The sequence below is a fragment of the Gasterosteus aculeatus genome, chromosome 16 (assembly GCF_964276395.1).
Source record: "Gasterosteus aculeatus chromosome 16, fGasAcu3.hap1.1, whole genome shotgun sequence".
NCBI classification, from domain to species: Eukaryota; Metazoa; Chordata; class Actinopteri; order Perciformes; family Gasterosteidae; genus Gasterosteus; species Gasterosteus aculeatus.
In genome coordinates, this window is record NC_135704.1 from 6,539,867 (window position 1) to 6,556,553 (window position 16,687).

A 16,687-nucleotide genomic window follows, 5' to 3' on the forward strand; every position below is an offset into this window, starting at 1 on the left:
GCTAACGAACTCTGTTTGCCTATGGGTTTTCCCGGGTAGTTCTACGGTACCGCCTGTTAATGCTTCAGGGAGCTGATGAATCTAAGATGGATACTTTTGACGATGCCACTCTATCGGTGTTGGAGGGTAAGTCATGAATACAATTTATATCTGATGCATTGATGCTATTTATGGAGTGTACTTTATTAATAACTGAATACTTTTATTTGAAATCCAACATTTTTCTGCTTTCTGGGTTTTTTCTCAACCGTAATTTGCTTAACGAATTTATAATATTCTTAGGATGAAACATTTTAAGTAAGAGTCAGAATTCTAAAGCAAAATATATGGTTGTAAAATAGAAATCCCACATTTTAAAAACACGCGGTCTGCAGTGTCCCGCAGGCGGGAACGTTACCCTTCCCCCCCAACATTGTAAATCATCCGCCATTCATCAGATTGTTATGTAGCATAGTCATTATACCTCATTTGAAAGCTTGGACTCTTATGAATCAATACATGACAATGTAAAATATGTGTTTATACAATGTCAAGTCAATCGATATCTTTTATTAACCAAATTAACCAAAAATGCCCTCCGCCCTTGGTGCTTCACTACCTTCTAGCTGCAGTGTACAGCCTTACTAAATAAATTGATTGGTTCTGTAGCTTGCTACTGCTTTATCTAAAGATAGATATTTGTCATATATCTCACAGCTGCCAGTGTTGATGAGGAGGCTTTGAAAGGCCTTAGCCGGGATGACCTGAGGGATCTTTTTCCTGGCCCAGAGAATTTCCTCAAAAGAAAGAAACTTTGGAATTTCATCAGTGAAAATGTAAACACAAATTGGAATGAGTAAAAACTAGTAAAGTATACATTTTAATGGTTCTAATGCATTTTGTTTTTATTCCACACAATTCTAATAGTGTGAAAATACCACGGACCAAGATGCCAACAATTGTGCCATGCCACCATGCCAGCCTCAAACCTCAACCCCCATATCTGCTGAGAAAAAAATGAAAATGCCAGACCCTCCAGAGTATGTGGTGTACACAGATTCAGAGTTAGACATGGTGCGTAGTCAATACTTTGCACTGCTCTGCAATGGAAAGGAAAAAAATTACAAACTGTCCAAGGAGCTATGTTGCAGACTTGTAAGGAACACAATAACCAGTATGGTTGCTATCCTGCGTGCTAGTCCCATGGGGAAAGAAGTCAGTTACCCGTCAAAATTGGAAATAAGAGCCATGTCACAGAAGATTATAGACTATTACCCAATGTTACGGGATGATGATCCAAACATGCCTTATGTAAGTATTATTTTTTTATCTAAACCAAAACTTTGGGCAGGTCAGCAACAAGACAAACAACGTATCTAACATTCTTTTACCACAGCTGACTATCTACACCAAAATGTACAAGCGACTCCAAAATATGAGATCCCCACGGAAGAGGCAAGGCTCTGTACCACAAAGAGGAGTGGCAAAGACAGCTCTCTTCAGTGCAGACAACCAAGACATGGAGACGGATTGGACAGACACAAGCAACTCAAGTGATAATACCTTACTTCTTGAGAGCAATGATGACCTTACCGAGGACAACTCCAGTGAAGGTGTGCAAATTGTTTGCAAAAAATGAAGGGGTGCTGTTAGACTACTGTTTTTTTGTCTAAAAATTGTCTAATCATGTAATGAAACTATAGAGTTTATGGTTAGGCATGCACTGTGTTTATCTGCCGGTTTTGCTTGTTGTCATGCTTTTATTTGTGTTTTATTTCTTTCATTATTTCCCCAAAAAGCATTCCCAGCACATCGACCCCCCTCTGTGCCAAGGAAGCCAAAGACCAAAACCTTCCTGCTGCCATCCGCATCAGCCTCAGGCTCCTCACTCAGGACTGTGATCGCTTCACCAACCACGCCTGCAAAGGATGATGTTGGTAAGCCCACCTCAGCACACCTCTCAGCCTGTTATCCATGATAATGACTTTCAGAGTGGCAAATCAGAGTCTAAACGGTTGGAGATTAAATTCAAATTTCCTTAGTTTGTGGATGTTAATGGAAACTCTTTTTCCAGACAACTCCCATTGTTCATATAAACAACATAAAATTATTGTATTTTTGTATTACTAATTATTGTATTATTGTATCAATTAAGTTAATTGATTTGAGTGTTACAAGGGAAGTAGACCGACCTGCATAATGCAATAAAGTTGTGTTTACGTTGAAATGTCTGCTCTGTTTTTTGCCATTTCAGTCGGCCAGGACAGTCTGAAAATGCAGGCTAGGCACTACAAAACCTTGAGCAACATGTACAATAAGCCAAATGCAAAACCCAATCAAAGTGATGTTGCTCAAGTTTTAGACCTTGAGTTTAAGGCCAGACGGGCTTTCATTGATGCAGATGTTACAAGGGAAGAAGACCGACCTGCAAAAATCTTTGAGGCATATCCATGCTTTAGAGATGTTCGAAATGTATGTTTTTTTTCCACTACTTGCACTTGAATTACTGTCTATCCATCTGTGTTCTAAATGTCCAATGGTTGAATAACTGTGCACAATGCTGTCTTAGGCAATGGATGAGCTGCGGCGCATAGTAGGTGGCACCAACAGCAGATACATCGAGGAAGTGAAAGGAAGATGGGCAGACTTTTGTGCCAAGGTGCAGTTCTATGGTGTGTGGAAGAAAGCCCTGAAACCCCCCTTTCCATTGGATGTCCGTGGAGGTAAGTTGCGGTTCCATATGCAAATGTATTTTGATTTATACCATATTCAGACCATTCAGACCAATCTTTCCATTCTTTAGTGGAGTTCACGCTTGCCCTCTTCAATGCACTCCCATCCCTTTTCCCCTCACCAACTTCACCACCAAAGAAGCTTGGAAATAGCTGTGAGGCACTTCTTCATGTCCTGAAGGTAAAAACATTTTTGTGTGTTGATTCCTTACTGTCCTCTTATTTTCTCACATTTGTTGTGCATGTTCACATAACAATACACCCTAAGTTCACAATCACAGATACTTTTTGCAAAAAAGTGTTTCTAGTGTCCCTCAAATGGTGTTCACAGAAAGGAATACCAAGAAATGTTTGATTAAACAAAAAACCTTTGATTAATTCATCCATTAATTCATCCCAGAAACATAAAAATGCACCTTGCATCAGCTTGTATCCATTGTTAATCCATCCTAAATTCTTACACCTTGATCTGTCAAACAAATGTTGCCCATTTTGAAGTAATTCATGATTATTTCTTCCAGTGTAATAATAAATCAATATTTTTCATCAGTGTTTGTATATAATAATGACTATTTCAAGAGTGTCATTAGTTGCAACTTGGTCATTTATCTAAAAATTAAATTTTTATGTTGAACATGCACTTGACTTTCAATACATTTTTATCTCTTCTCACTTTACACATTGTTCTTTTTATTCTGTTCCAGTCAGGCGAAGACCCTGCCCTGTACCTGGAAAAGCATCCTCTCTCCTCCCCAGTTCTGCTTTCTGATGGCTCAACCACCATTGTGGCTGTGGGTAATGTACCTGTGACCACCCTCCCTCAGGAAGATTTCTCAGACGGGATGTTGGTGTTAATGGCATATTACTACACTTTGCACTTAAGATATCCAAAATGTGTTGCAACGCTCCTGTCAGTTATTCAAACAGAGGTAATTGGTGACACAATCCACGATCAAGATGCCACTAGTGCTTACAGGAAAGCAATGGCTGATTGGAAGTCTTTCATTGAGAAGTAGCTGAGTATTTTGTCATGCCAGTTCTTATTGTTAGCTGTGAGTTGTTATTGTTAGCTGTGCCTAATAATAGTTTTGTGTTGCACAAGCTTATACAGTCACTGAGTTATTACCTCATTTAGGCCTGTATTTAAAATGATAGTTAAGGAAAAATCCATAACTGAGGGCTGAGAAGTGTTTTTGTTTTTTGCCCTTTTGCTTTTAATTTCTTTTATTTTTATGGAAAAGTATTCAAATGTCTATAGCAAACTTGACTTGCTGATGTTAAATAAATGTTGTCTTAAGCCATGTTATTTCTGCACCATTATTCTAAAAAAGGACAGGCTTTAGATTTTAAGATGCTCAAAGTAAGAAAACAAAATGGGTAATTGCTTATATTTAGTATATTTCACTTATTTTGAGGCTGTAAAAGTTTAAATTTAAGTAATCTAGTCTTAAAAACAGCATTTTATGCTTATATTTAGTATATTTCACTTATTCTGAGGCTGTAAAAAGTTTATTTTAAGTTATCTAGACTTAAAACCAGCATTCTATGCTTTTATTTAGTATAATTCACTTATTTTAAGGCTGTAAAAAGTTTAAATTTAAGTAATCTCATTTTACAACCAGCATTTTATGCTTATATTTAGTATAATTCACTTATTTTGAGGCTGTAAAAGTTTAAATTTAAGTAATCTAGTCTTAAAAACAGCATTTTATGCTTATATTTAGTATATTTCACTTATTCTGAGGCTGTAAAAAGTTTATTTTAAGTTATCTAGACTTAAAACCAGCATTCTATGCTTTTATTTAGTATAATTCACTTATTTTAAGGCTGTAAAAAGTTTAAATTTAAGTAATCTCATTTTACAACCAGCATTTTATGCTTATATTTAGTATAATTCACTTATTTTGAGGCTTTAAAAAGTTTAAATTTAAGTAATCTGATCTTAAACCCAGCATTTTCATCTTATGTTAAGCCTTCCAAATACCTCTTTAGACAAGCTTATTTCTAGATTTAATTATCTTAATTCAAGAAATCTTGTCAAGTGAAATTATCTAGCTGCATGGACAGATAATTTCACTTGTTTTGAGTACATTTTACCTCAAATTTAGTTTTTTTATCTTGTTTTGAGACACCCTTTTTTTGCAGTGTAGAGCTCCAAATTGGGTAAAAGCGCATTATGTATTGGCCTCACAGTGAGCTCTGGATGGGGCTGCTGCTGGACAAAGGTTGGTTTAGAGGGTGGGATGGGGGACTTTGACTTCTCTGCTGGGCCGTAGTCTCTCCCGAGGGGCTGAGGCTACGAGGTGACGTTGAACGCTCTCCCCCTGCCGCCCTCGCCACGGACTCAACGTAGCTTCTTGGTGCTGAGAGAGAGAGAGAGAGAGAGAGAGAGAGAGAGAGAGAGAGAGAGAGAGAGAGAGAGAGAGAGAGAGAGAGAGAGAGAGAGAGAGAGAGAGAGAGAGAGAGAGAGAGAGAGAGAGAGAGAGAGAGAGAGAGAGAGAGAGAGAGAGAGAGAGAGAGAGAGAGAGAGAGAGAGAGAGAGAGAGAGAGAGAGAGAGAGAGAGAGAGAGTTGAGTGTTCTGTGAGCCACACATTTACTTCACTTATCCTGGTCTGTAATTCCCTTTAGCTTGGTGGCATTTAAGTGACAGTGATGTTAAGCCAATGTCTCAAGAGGACTATGAACACAGAATGGCACACTATTGAAATATTAGGCTGTATAATGACAGTGGATGGAGTAGTGGACTCTTTTCCTGATAGAAATGGAAAAAGTAATGGCTTTGCCACACAAGATGGAGATTGACTTCAATTAAGGAATACGAAGGGAAAATTGTGGTGAAGGAGACAAAAGCGTTGATGATCGCTGGCATTGGAGCAGCACTCTTACCTTCCACACTCTCACTGCTCTCATCTTCTGTGGAGCATTATTGGAGACAATCCAGAGAAACAGGAGAATGTAAAGGGGCAGAGGCAGAGCAAAGGAGGTGGGGAGAATCTGTTTTTTTTCTGTGCCATCCTCATTTGTTGGGTGTGTGGATATGAAACCTGCGTTCATTTCCAACTCGTCAGATACGGATGCTTAATCAGACTACTTGCTGTCAAACTATTACTATTGCATAGAAAAAGGTAACGAAACGACTTGGTCAGTTTTGGAGAAAAGATTGGGATTTACGTTCATTTTAAGTAAAGGATTTAAGAGAAAGTCCCCCAAAATGTTCATATAAATCATAACATTGTTTGTGTTTGTCAGCTAATCATACTTGAAAAAACATTCAATAAAAAAAATAATAATAATAAAACAAAAGTTTTTGTTTTATTTAAAAAAAATAATAAAAAAATAACTACTTGGATTTGATTAGTTTGTGATTCTAATAGCGAACGCAACAACCAACCTGAGCCTGTTTGATTGAGGAGTATTTCTGCTGGGTTGTGGGGCTTCAAACCCAGCGCTGACAGTGGAGTCTTGGCAAGACCAGGAGGGGACCGACCTGAAGAGAATGACACACTTATCAACACACAGCCTCATAGCTACTAACATTTTGACAGCTGCTTCCTGTTGACACAGTATAACATAGATTTACCGTTTTTTCACTGAATTAGAAAACCTTTTCTAAATTGTCCTTATTTCCTACTGTAATTTTTCTTTTCAAACAACAATCTTGCCCTCTTAAAGTGGACTAGTTTGGAAATCCTATACCAACACAGGTCAACAGCTGTCAAAACAATACAGCATGGACACAGCTTAACACACGGGGACATGTAGGAGGAGTGTGCTCATGCTATGATGGAGGGGGAAAAACATGCATTTGACTAAAACAACGTGACACTACCTCACTCTACCGCTAACAGAATGGAGCTTGGGCCGAACACAAAGCAGAGATGTGCGAAACTGAATAAAAAGGCCTTCCTCCTGTACCAGGAATGGTACAGGAGGAAGGCCAGTCCAAATTGCTACTGTCCATTATTGCATGGGCCCATTTTCTGAAACTCCAATAGTCCGAGAATTCCTGTGGTCGACCCCCGTTTATCCTGTCGACAAATGGCCTTTGTTTGGCAGGCCTATTACTCTGAAAGTATACGTTTTCCCTGCAACAAATAAATGCACAGGGCTAATCGTTATGCAGAATGACGTTATTGGACCGTCCAGATATTTGTAGCATCTTCTTACTTATTGTCATTTGTGGTTGGGTCGGTTAGGGTTGGGCAGAAGGTTCTTTGAATCAAATGTGGCCACATCGTCATTACTGTCCATGAAGAATCAGGCCCTTTGATACAGTCTGTGCTACATTAGAAGATGAAGAGTAGAGTGTGTTGTCACCAGGGCCTCTGCTCTATTTAGATCTACACTGCTACAATCCCCCGAACTGTAAATGTGTTTCATTCAAGAGTCAGGTCTGCATTGCATGGTCTTCCTTTAACAATAGCAACTATTCCTTCATTCCCCTTCAAACACAAATGGTGATATGGGGTTGGGGGAGGCAACCTTTTGTGATAACAAACACATATTGCTAGCACAATTCAATTCAATTAAAAGACAAGACATTAATGGCTGGGTAATAAAGGCTGCTGGGGGAGGGCAGGCAGGGTGCTGTTTGAGGTGAAACAAGGCAGCAACAGAAGCCCAAATACAGATGACAACAGCAACACAAAGGGCAGCAGCAGCGAGAGAGACTGGAAGCATGTCTTTGTGCCTCACGTCTTGTCTGTGTCTTATGCTGATTCAAGCTGTTATTTTACTTTGCCAATGCATGAGTGTGATTCCCTGTTTTTTTATCATAAGTAGGGGTTTATCAGCAAAAGACTTGCAGGTAGTTACGTCTGACGTGGGTCCTACATTGTGCACACAGTGTCGCTTGTGCTGCTCCCATGTGGCTCTCATGCCAAGCTGTGCAGAGCTGTGATACGTGATGGGTAGAGCTCACTTGAGGGGAGGGGAGGGACATGGGGGTTCCGTTTGGCTGACATTGTGGGACAGTGGTGCGCCGGTAGAGAGACGAGCATCCTCCACTTACCAAAGAATCCAAATGAATTATTTGTTCTTACCACCGACTTTTAATCGTGACTGGCACGTGTGCGGGGCAGGCCGACTGAAAACTTGGGAAAGTGATTTGAGGACTACTAAAAGATAACTGTCGAACAAAATACGTGTCACGTGCACTAATCAAGTCCCTAACCCGCACCGTCAAACACCTTTTGCAAATAACTGCAAACTAATCTCAGAATAGAGGATCTAATTTTGAGAACAATTTGTTCTCAATGTGTCTTAGTCAATTAAATCAAGAATAAAAATGATTCATTTATCGCACTGAAGGTTACAAGTAAGTGCCTCGTAAAAGTGACTTTTATCTAACTTTTAGAGATAGTTGGAGAGATAGTTTAGAGGACCAGATGATGTCGAGACTTGTTGCCTAATACCCGACTCTAGTTTTAGTGTGGAGTGCATGTGATACTGCAAAAGGGGCGGTTGGGGGAGTGCAGGAGTCTTTTCTATTTTTGAGACGTTGAGTAAACATGTTGTTCTTGTAAAGAACAATTTACTCTTTGTGAAAAAGCTGTACTGGAAAAAATACTCCAATTGGAAAAAGTTACAGCAAATTAACTTGGCTTCTCTCATTCTGCATCTACCGAATGATGAAAGTAGTCATTCTTGGAAGAAAAGATGATTTCAGTCATGATGCGGCCACTCAGGCATTGTGATGAGCAACAGGGCCACAGCACTGCACCGCCGCAATCGTACAATGGGAATGCTGTCCATTTACAACCTGAATGAAGATTTTTTTATACGTGGTACCATTGACGCACATAAAAAGAGAAATGAATGTGAGTCAAGTACCTTGAGCGACTTTCCTGCACCAGTTTTCAGTATATCAAGTTATACTTGTACAATGGAAACACACATTTGGGTTTTAACACTTAGGACATCCATAGTTTGCCAAATGCTAAGTAACCTCATTAAGACACTAAGCTATTTAAAAGTGACGGTTCATATATATAACTGTAAAAACTAATCTCAGAATAAGAGTGATCCCGTTTTCACATAGAACCTTCAGTTAGAATTGAGTGACGTTTTGTCTCAATTCTAAGTAAGCCCGAGCTCCACAGGGCCCTCTGTCAGCCAGAGGGGGACTTACACAGGTTGAAGTAAGGGGTTTGCGGTGAGACGGGGAAGGCAGGGGTTTGGGGAAACACCTCACCACCAACTATGGGTGTAGGACTGATGGTGCCACCATCCATCTCCTCGAAGGCCTCGCGGTAGCTGTGCATGTTTCTCTGAGGAGTGGAACAAAAACACACATCAACACGCAGAGAAAAAAGCGGGGAAAAAAGAACAGGGGTACGTAGTCCCACAACGTATGTTCAAAATGTCACGCTCTCTACCTCCTTAGGTCGTCCGCCAGGGTTCATTGCAATGGCGTTGACAAACTCTGGAGAAACACAGCGGACGGGCGACCGCAGCGGGACATCCGCAGAGGGCTCGTCATCAGGTCCGCTCTGGTACTGGCCGTCGCTGCAGATGCGATGGCGGGGAAGCGTTGGCGGGTCTTCCGGGGACACCGCACGGGCCTGCACGCCTGGCACGACACACGAAAAGTTGAGTGTTTGAATTCAGGGTCGGTCACTGCTGCTCGATCGCACTTCTGTCATCCGGCAATGCCATCACAGCCATTGGAGGTTAATGGTTTGGTCAGCCATTGTGCATGCTCACCGCACGGGCCATTGTGTGCATTTTGGTTGTGGTTCTCAAAAATGTTTAATAAAACATGCACACACGAGGTTAATGCAGCCTTAGCTGCTGATCAAACTGAAGCCCAGTGGATTTATGTCATTCCTTAAAAAACCCACTCAATGATATCGCCAACACAACCTTGACCTTGAAAATCTGTTGCATACAAGAGATGGTCACCCATTTTAGGATCAGCTCGATTCGAAGAATGGAAATGTTTTCGCAGACATATTATCAAGAATTTGTGATACACTTGTGCAAGCTGCGTTTGTTATCTAACGTGTCAATACGGCCGGATCTGGCTGAACCTCAAAGCAGCCATTAAGCTCATTTGAGTAATCTGGTTTCAACTGAGAGGGAAAAGCTACCAGCATAAAACAAACAGGATTTAGGTTAAGAGTTTTATGCTAGGATGCAATGTCATTGACTGGCTGCTGAAGATAGAAAAGCATGAAATGCTTGCCAAAGCTCCACAGCCAATTTAAAAGAACAGCACTGGCTGCCATGTGTCCTTTGGAACAAAATGGTTGATGGGAGGAAGAAAGGAGAGAACAATAGGTTTAAGAAACAAGTGGAAAACTGGGTGAATTATTGTGTTGTTTGTGCTGAGGCAGCTTACCCTGTGTTTTTTTGTAAGGGTTACTTACTAGATATTTCTAGAAACAGTTGGATGAATAGTATGTTGCGTGGACCAAAAGTTATTTCTTTCGTCGAGCTTTGCTTTCACACCTACATAAGAACATGCCTTTGCCAAGATGGAACGATCGCACAGGGAAACCGGAAACAAACACAAGCTGACAAAGACCTTAAAATAGGTTTGATGCTGACAGACTTTTCCATACATGTAGAAACAAAAGAGGCACCCTTCAGGCCTGTTATGATAACGTGGAAATATGAATATAGCCAAATATGTGTGTGGAAAATGTATAGATCAACTGTGGAGAACTGTTAGATAGTTGTGAATGAAGGTAGCTGCTATTGCCTCTGAGTACTGAACCTGGAGCTTTAAAATTACTTAATTTTTTCTTGCCTCCATTTACCTTCTGTTTAAATGCACTTATTTTAAACACGTGTTCTTTTTGTCATAAAAGACAGATGTCAAAGATCAATAAGCGCCTGTCAGAATGCTTGGTGTTGGCAAGGTGTTGCCTTAAAAAATCTTGAAACTGACATAACAGCATGTAGGCAGTCAACACCCCAAAACAGAAACACACCGACCACGGCACCGAGCCCTGAAACTGGGAACCAGATGTACCCACGATGCACTGCTCAGCAGCACAGTACTGTCAAACACTGAGTTGTTGCCCTAGCGACCGCTAAAGGTTTCCAGCTGGGCGACTGGAGATTCTCTAGGGCTGACTTTTTCTCAGCTATTTAAAATCCAGCCACCATGTGGATGAGCATGGGGTTGATTCAAAAAATATGAACTTGTTGGGTTGTGGACACACTGTGCACACCTACAACTGGGCGAGGTCCTCTGAGGTAAGAGTGAAGGGGTTCCTTTCCTGTCAAAGTATAAGTCCAGATAAATTATAGAATTGTGTTTTTCAAGTGTCTTTATAGTCTCTGTGTGTGTAATAGAGCTCGTAGGACAAAAACGTCATGATGACGTTTATTCCCACAAGATGAACTCTGTTACAAAAAAAAGGACACTAAATGCAAACAATCCTGCCTGCAGTGCGTTTGCTTTCTCCCAGGTGACACATGTTTCCAACAAGGACTCAAGGGTCTCTCCTAGATTTGGGGCTTTTGTCTGGCTTTGTAAATCTTCAAAATAGTGTGAGTGAATAAAAGCCGGCGTGAATGAAGCCAGTGTATCTAGGCCTCGGTATTGTTCCCAGAGTTTGGCTAAATGGATCTTGTGACATGTACTCTCCTGGCGAGGGACAGAGCCTCCTTTGTGCCTCCCTTGTCTAGCTCTTGTGAAACTTTAACATTAACCCATTTGGATGTTTTTTTTTCCGACACCATAGTTGAGGTAATTGCCTAACCTTGAGGTAGAAATCTGTAACTCAGAACAAACAGGAATGAAGGGTGAGTATGTACGTAAGAGAGGAGTTAGTTTGATGATAATGATGCTCTACAAACACGACAATGACAGAGGAAAAATATTTAAGCAGCAAAGGGAAGAAGAGGAAGTGAAATAAAAAGAAAAATGAGCGGCAATCAATTATTAAGCAACAAATGAGAAAGGATTAAATACAAATCAGAGCCCAACGCACACCAAAGCAAATCAGATACAGACTTAAACTTTGACTACTTGAAGGAACACTTGACAAGAAGGACCTCTTCCTTTTTAAGTGTTCCTTCAGACAGGATGGAAGAACCAACCCGAGAAGGAGTGAGAGCGGCGGTGCTCAGACTGAGAAGAGGTCATGCTGGGGATGACGCTTTGGACACGAGCCGAGTATTCTGGGTAAACAGATGGATGATGACAGAAAGGAGAATGACAATGACAAAGTAGAAAGGAAATAGAACATAAGCAAGATGAGGGCCCGTCTCTTAAAAAAAAAACAGGGAATGTAAATGACTGATATTGTGTATAAAAAATATTATACTCATTCCTGTCATCACCTTTTGTCTTTTTGGGGTCTGAACAAATTATGAAAAAATAAGGATTTCTATGATACATCTACTAGAGAGCAATCAAACTAGGGTCTAATTGAGCTCATATAAAAATAAACTAGATTTCTAAAACTTAATAGTGTTAAAATACCAGTTAGGACTGCGTAATATGGACAATAACAGCCATGTATTGATTGCTCAGCTATCACTGCTATATGTTGACTTGCTTTCTGTGCTGCAGGATGTCTAACAAGCTTATCGATGGACAGTCAACCTGCTGCACTGGAGAGGACACTTCCTGTCTGTGAGTGACGGGGACTGATGAGGTGACATTCAGGAAATGAGATAAGCACACAGCAGGTACATGTGTGCACAGGGCAGGAGTGGTGCCATCAACATTACTCTTCAGTAAATGTTCTGTCCTGCACCAAAACAAAGATCCCACAAAAGAGCCACGCGGCCAATAGGATAAGATTCTATGTGAATGAGAAATAAACAGTTTCATGACGGAACTATGACGTGGTAAATGGTCTCCTGTGTTTCTTTTCTTCCTGTCTACAATGTATTACTATGTCTTATACATTAAAGGCAGGGTTGGGTTGTCAGCTAGTGTTCCTAACTCAAACTGAATGAAATCAAAAATCTTTTTTTAGTTTTTCGAGCAGGTTGCATCTAGTATGTCAGTTAATCTAAATCTGGTAGATGTAGACACATTTGAAGCATTTTCTGTTGGATAACCGAGGTCCTAACATACTCAGATGACAGAAGTTAATGTTGGATCTTACCAGCCACTCTTTGGGCCACCAGACCGTCAACGTTGAAGACTTCATCTTGCTCACTTTCTCCTGGCTGCAGCGATGCCGAGGCAGTGTTAAGGCTTCTCTGGGCCTCAGAGACCTCTCCGGACTGGGACATTGTGCTTGGTGGGTAGTTGTTGATGGGCTTGAGTTGGAAGGGACCAACTACAGTGGGGGAGGCGTGTTGGGACGGACTGCTTCCAGCCCTCTCAGACGTGTAACACAGAGACCCTTGGACGGGTACAGGCTCAGGTGTACTGGGCTTCCCAGGTGAGACGTGAGCCTGTGACGAATAGCTGACAAGGCTGGGGACAGAAAAGTGAACGTGAGAGGTCGCATCGGCCTTGGAGGAGGGCCTGGGTTGGCTTTGGGAGAAGGACGGCTGCGTGGTCACCACAAAATTGTTTTCCCGCAGCGGCGCACTCTGTGACTTTGGCACCAGCGGACGGCCCGGTTCCAGGTTGACCATAAGGAGATTAAGAGTTTCAATAGATTGCTCAATTTCATGCTGGGAGGCGCTGTGGCGATGAGGGAATTGTGGGAGGCTGTGGTGGCTGGGCATCCCTGCTGCAGCCGGAGGGGGACTAAAGGTGAGGCCTTCAGTTACTGGCTCCTCTGGTACACCGAACTGCTGCCACACAAGACCCCGCTGGACGGCCTCCCTGCTACTGGTGGTGCGGGTGGGAGCTTGTGGCAAAGAGTTTGGCTCTGCACCAAATGACTGAGAGTGGTTTAAACTGCCTTGCATCAAAGCGACAGGTCTGTTGGATTTGGCGACGTGCGTCCGGACGGTCTCCAAAGGCTTTCCCGGGACACTGCGCTCCAGATACGGCACATGGTCCTGACCGTTGACAAGTGTCTCCGGCTGGTAGTAAAGATCAGCTGGTGTAGCCCGACCATCTGTGGAGGACAATGTCCCCAGACTGTCCACACTGTTGCCCTCTTGACTGATGGGCAGCTCATCGTCTAATATGTCTGTCTCACGGTCAATGCTGCCGTGCCCATTGACATGGACCTGGGCAGGAACCAGGTGGAGCATGCCTCCAACAGCTGAGGTCGCGGTAGACGGGTAGCCCTGCCGGTGCATGGGCCCCTCCAAACCACTCAGCAGCTGCTCCAGCTCCTGTTTCTCCTGGGGACTGATTGGTTGTTGTGCAGGAGGAGCGTGGTGATGGACTGAGGGCACTTCCTCACCAACAGGAATGTCCGTCTGGCTCACCGCGGAAGCCTGAGGAGCTAATGCCACTTCATCAGTTCGATCCGTTTTGATGGAGGCAGTAGAGTTTCCTGAGTCACTGCTCACTGACAAGGCATGGTCAACCGCAGGTAAGGCATGCTCAGCGGCGGTGGGCGGGAGGCCGTTCGCTGTGGCTGACCCTTCAACACACTCCTTTTTACGAACTTTGGCGTAGAGGCTGCCGTCCAGGGGTCCTTCGGTGTGGATGACTTCTAAAAAACACGAGAATGATGGAGGCTCATTAGAATAAAACTAGGCCAAAGGCGACAATCATTACATTACATTACATGTCATTTAGCTGACGCTTTTATCCAAAGCGACGTACAATAAGTGCATTCAACCATGGGGTACAAACTCAGAAGAACAAGAAACAAGCAATTTCCTCAAATAAGCCAATTTACAATTTGCTATAGATGGCGTTATAAGTACAATTTAAGTGCTACAATTTGTTAGTCTTTTAGTCGAGGTAGAGTCTGATGAGGTGTGTCTTTAGTCTGAAGATGTGAAGGCTCCCTGCGGTCCTGGTGTCTTCAGAGAGCTCGTTCCACCATTTCGGAGCAAGGACAGCAAAGAGTCGTGATCTAGTCGAGTGTTTTGCTCTCAGTGAGGGAGGGACGAGCAGTTTTGCAGATGCAGAGCGGAGAGTGCGGGTCGGGATGTCGGGTTTCACCATGTCCTGGATGTAAGCTAGACCCGATGCATTCACAGCATGGTACGTGAGCACCAATGTTTTGAACTGGATGCGGGCAGCCACCGGTAGCCAGTGAAGAGAGCGGAGCAGTGTGGGAGAATTTCGGAAGGTTAAAGACCAGTCTAGCTGCTGCATTCAATCAACAACCATTGAGCATTCTAAAACCCTTTCATTTTCAATTATACTGAAAATGCCTCTGATAAAAACAATATAGTCAGTATTTTCCAAGTAACAGTAGTTCTTTCATTACAGAAATACATGTGTTATCCTCTAAGGAAACGGGATCCATTAAGGACTAAGGAGCAAAAGTAGCGCAATCACAGAGGGAAACCGGGGTATCGGGAAATCACGTGGGCATGGCCGAAACAGCTGCAGTTAAACTAAACACTGGCTCGTGTCCACCTATTCTACCAGCTTCAGGAAATGAGCGGGGTCTGTGGCATGCAGTGTGGAAAAAGTGATGAAATCACAGGACCCTGCCTTGCACTATCTCAAGACAATTGGATTAATCTGCACCACCTGAAGGATACAGCATAATAAAAAATAAATCAGTTGTTGATTTGAGTTGCTCATTATCAAATTAACTGTACAGTATAATCCGATGCATAAATGGTTGGACCAAAGAACATCACATTTATATTTATCTGGGGGGAATGTCGCAATGTGGATTGTGTTCACGGAACACAAATGCGCACTCATACTTTACATTTGTAGCCACGTGCATAAACGTTCACACACGGCCACGACCCAGTTTGGTGAAGAGGAAGTCGGGTGCCTCGATCAGGAGAATTTAGTCGTCACTGGAAAATAAGCCTCACCGTGTAAGGGAGGCCTGAAAGCTTTTCCTTTAGCAAAACAAAAAAACATACTCAACATACTGAGAGTCACACTGAAAAGGTTGAGACAAAATAAAAAAGCAGATCTAGGTCCTGACTACCTGTCCTTCACGAAATGTAAGGGCTCAACATTAAGGAGGCTAGAAAATCTAGTAACTCACTTGTACATTTGGGAAAGCGGTAAAAAACACTTCGCTGTAGTACCGGAGTACTGATTAGGTAGACTATTGTGGATACAGGAGTTTATTTAGGGTGGAGTCAGAGGATGTTGGTGAAACTTATTAAGGAAAATTAAACCTAACTAACTAATAACTTCGGTCTTTTGAAAATTGCTTATACATAAAACAATTTGCATAAGGACAAGGACATCTGACTCACTTGTCTGCCAGGACAAGGGTGAAAAAACCCATAAACGTTATGTGCGGTAAAACATTCAATAACATAACAACACCTCGTCAGATAATTCTTCTGCTGTCTAATTAAGTTCCCCAGTAACCTCATAACTCACGGTGAGGCATGTACTGACAACAAAGCTGGGAAAGAAGCCGCACAAAGAAGCTGTCTGTGTCTCTGTAACTTATAGATATCTCCATCTCAGCTTTAGTGAATACTGGGCTCTGTGATGGAGCCTGGTGGGCGTACACACAAGCTGGGCACTTCAAGGTCTCCTTGGTCGCCCCGGGGCAACTTGCCAAGGGAAAGGCGCACTGTAGCGGCTGCACTGTCGGTGGAAACAAATCGAACGGCTCTTGCTCACAGACAAACACGGTGTTTTATCCTGCTAATCCGCGAGGGAGATTACCTGATTTGTACGTTGAATGGTAGCATCCGTCATGTCCAGACTGGCAATGGCCTGTGTCAGTATCTCATGCGTGTACAGTGCATCTTCGGTTATAGTGTCATGAATACCGTAGTTATTACAGACTGTTGCTCAAGAAAGTCCAAGCGCAAAAGTTCAGTTTTTTGGTAGCTGCTAATGGGAACTCCGCACTAAAGCCAATGCTGTCCACCCTGAAATGTTAGCTGAGTGCTACGACAGGAGGCTCCAAATTGCACATTTATATAGCTCTGGTTGCATTACCGTCTGCATGACTGCAGACACGCGCACTTTCAATGCCTCAGTCAC

At 42.5% G+C, this 16,687-nt stretch overlaps 2 protein-coding genes across 45 annotated transcripts in view; one reads left to right on the plus strand and one right to left on the minus strand.

The window, feature by feature from the left end:
- Positions 1-16,687, minus strand: part of tns1b (tensin 1b) — a 136,375-nt gene that overhangs the window by 12,899 nt on the left and 106,789 nt on the right. For 19 of the 43 annotated variants that reach the window (XM_078090097.1, XM_078090092.1, XM_078090099.1 and 16 more), the window contains 6 exons: positions 12,786-14,246; positions 11,767-11,847; positions 9,090-9,283; positions 8,843-8,981; positions 6,104-6,199; positions 4,903-5,074 (listed from right to left, as the gene is read on the minus strand). In XM_078090097.1, the coding sequence (XP_077946223.1) occupies positions 4,903-5,074; positions 6,104-6,199; positions 8,843-8,981; positions 9,090-9,283; positions 11,767-11,847; positions 12,786-14,246 (2,143 nt within the window). The remainder of the gene's footprint in view (positions 1-4,902; positions 5,075-6,103; positions 6,200-8,842; positions 8,982-9,089; positions 9,284-11,766; positions 11,848-12,785; positions 14,247-16,687) is intronic. The other 24 variants (XM_078090113.1, XM_078090105.1, XM_078090112.1 and 21 more) reach the window with 3 other exon arrangements.
- LOC120812775 (uncharacterized) lies at positions 14-4,017 on the plus strand. Of its 2 annotated transcripts, XM_078090139.1 has the most exons (9): positions 46-126; positions 697-815; positions 907-1,290; positions 1,376-1,592; positions 1,779-1,916; positions 2,234-2,451; positions 2,549-2,702; positions 2,783-2,892; positions 3,416-4,017. In XM_078090139.1, the coding sequence occupies exons 1-9, from the start codon at positions 60-62 to the stop codon at positions 3,725-3,727; spliced, it is 1,719 nt and encodes a 572-aa protein (XP_077946265.1). In that variant the 5' UTR covers positions 46-59; the 3' UTR covers positions 3,728-4,017. The 2 variants fall into 2 exon arrangements, with proteins under 2 accessions (XP_077946266.1, XP_077946265.1); XM_078090140.1 differs by lacking the exon at positions 697-815 and having other exon boundaries at positions 14-126.

What these genes read in the sequence shown, in the direction of transcription:
- LOC120812775 (XM_078090139.1), top strand. Translation starts at nt 60, where the DNA reads ATGCTTCAGGGAGCTGATGAATCTAAGATGGATACTTTTGACGATGCC. An exon ending in CGAGGACAACTCCAGTGAAG is followed by an intron (nt 1,593 to 1,778) that starts GTGTGCAAATTG and finishes TTCCCCAAAAAG; the next exon opens with CATTCCCAGCACATCGACCC. An exon ending in TCCATTGGATGTCCGTGGAG is followed by an intron (nt 2,703 to 2,782) that starts GTAAGTTGCGGT and finishes TCCATTCTTTAG; the next exon opens with TGGAGTTCACGCTTGCCCTC.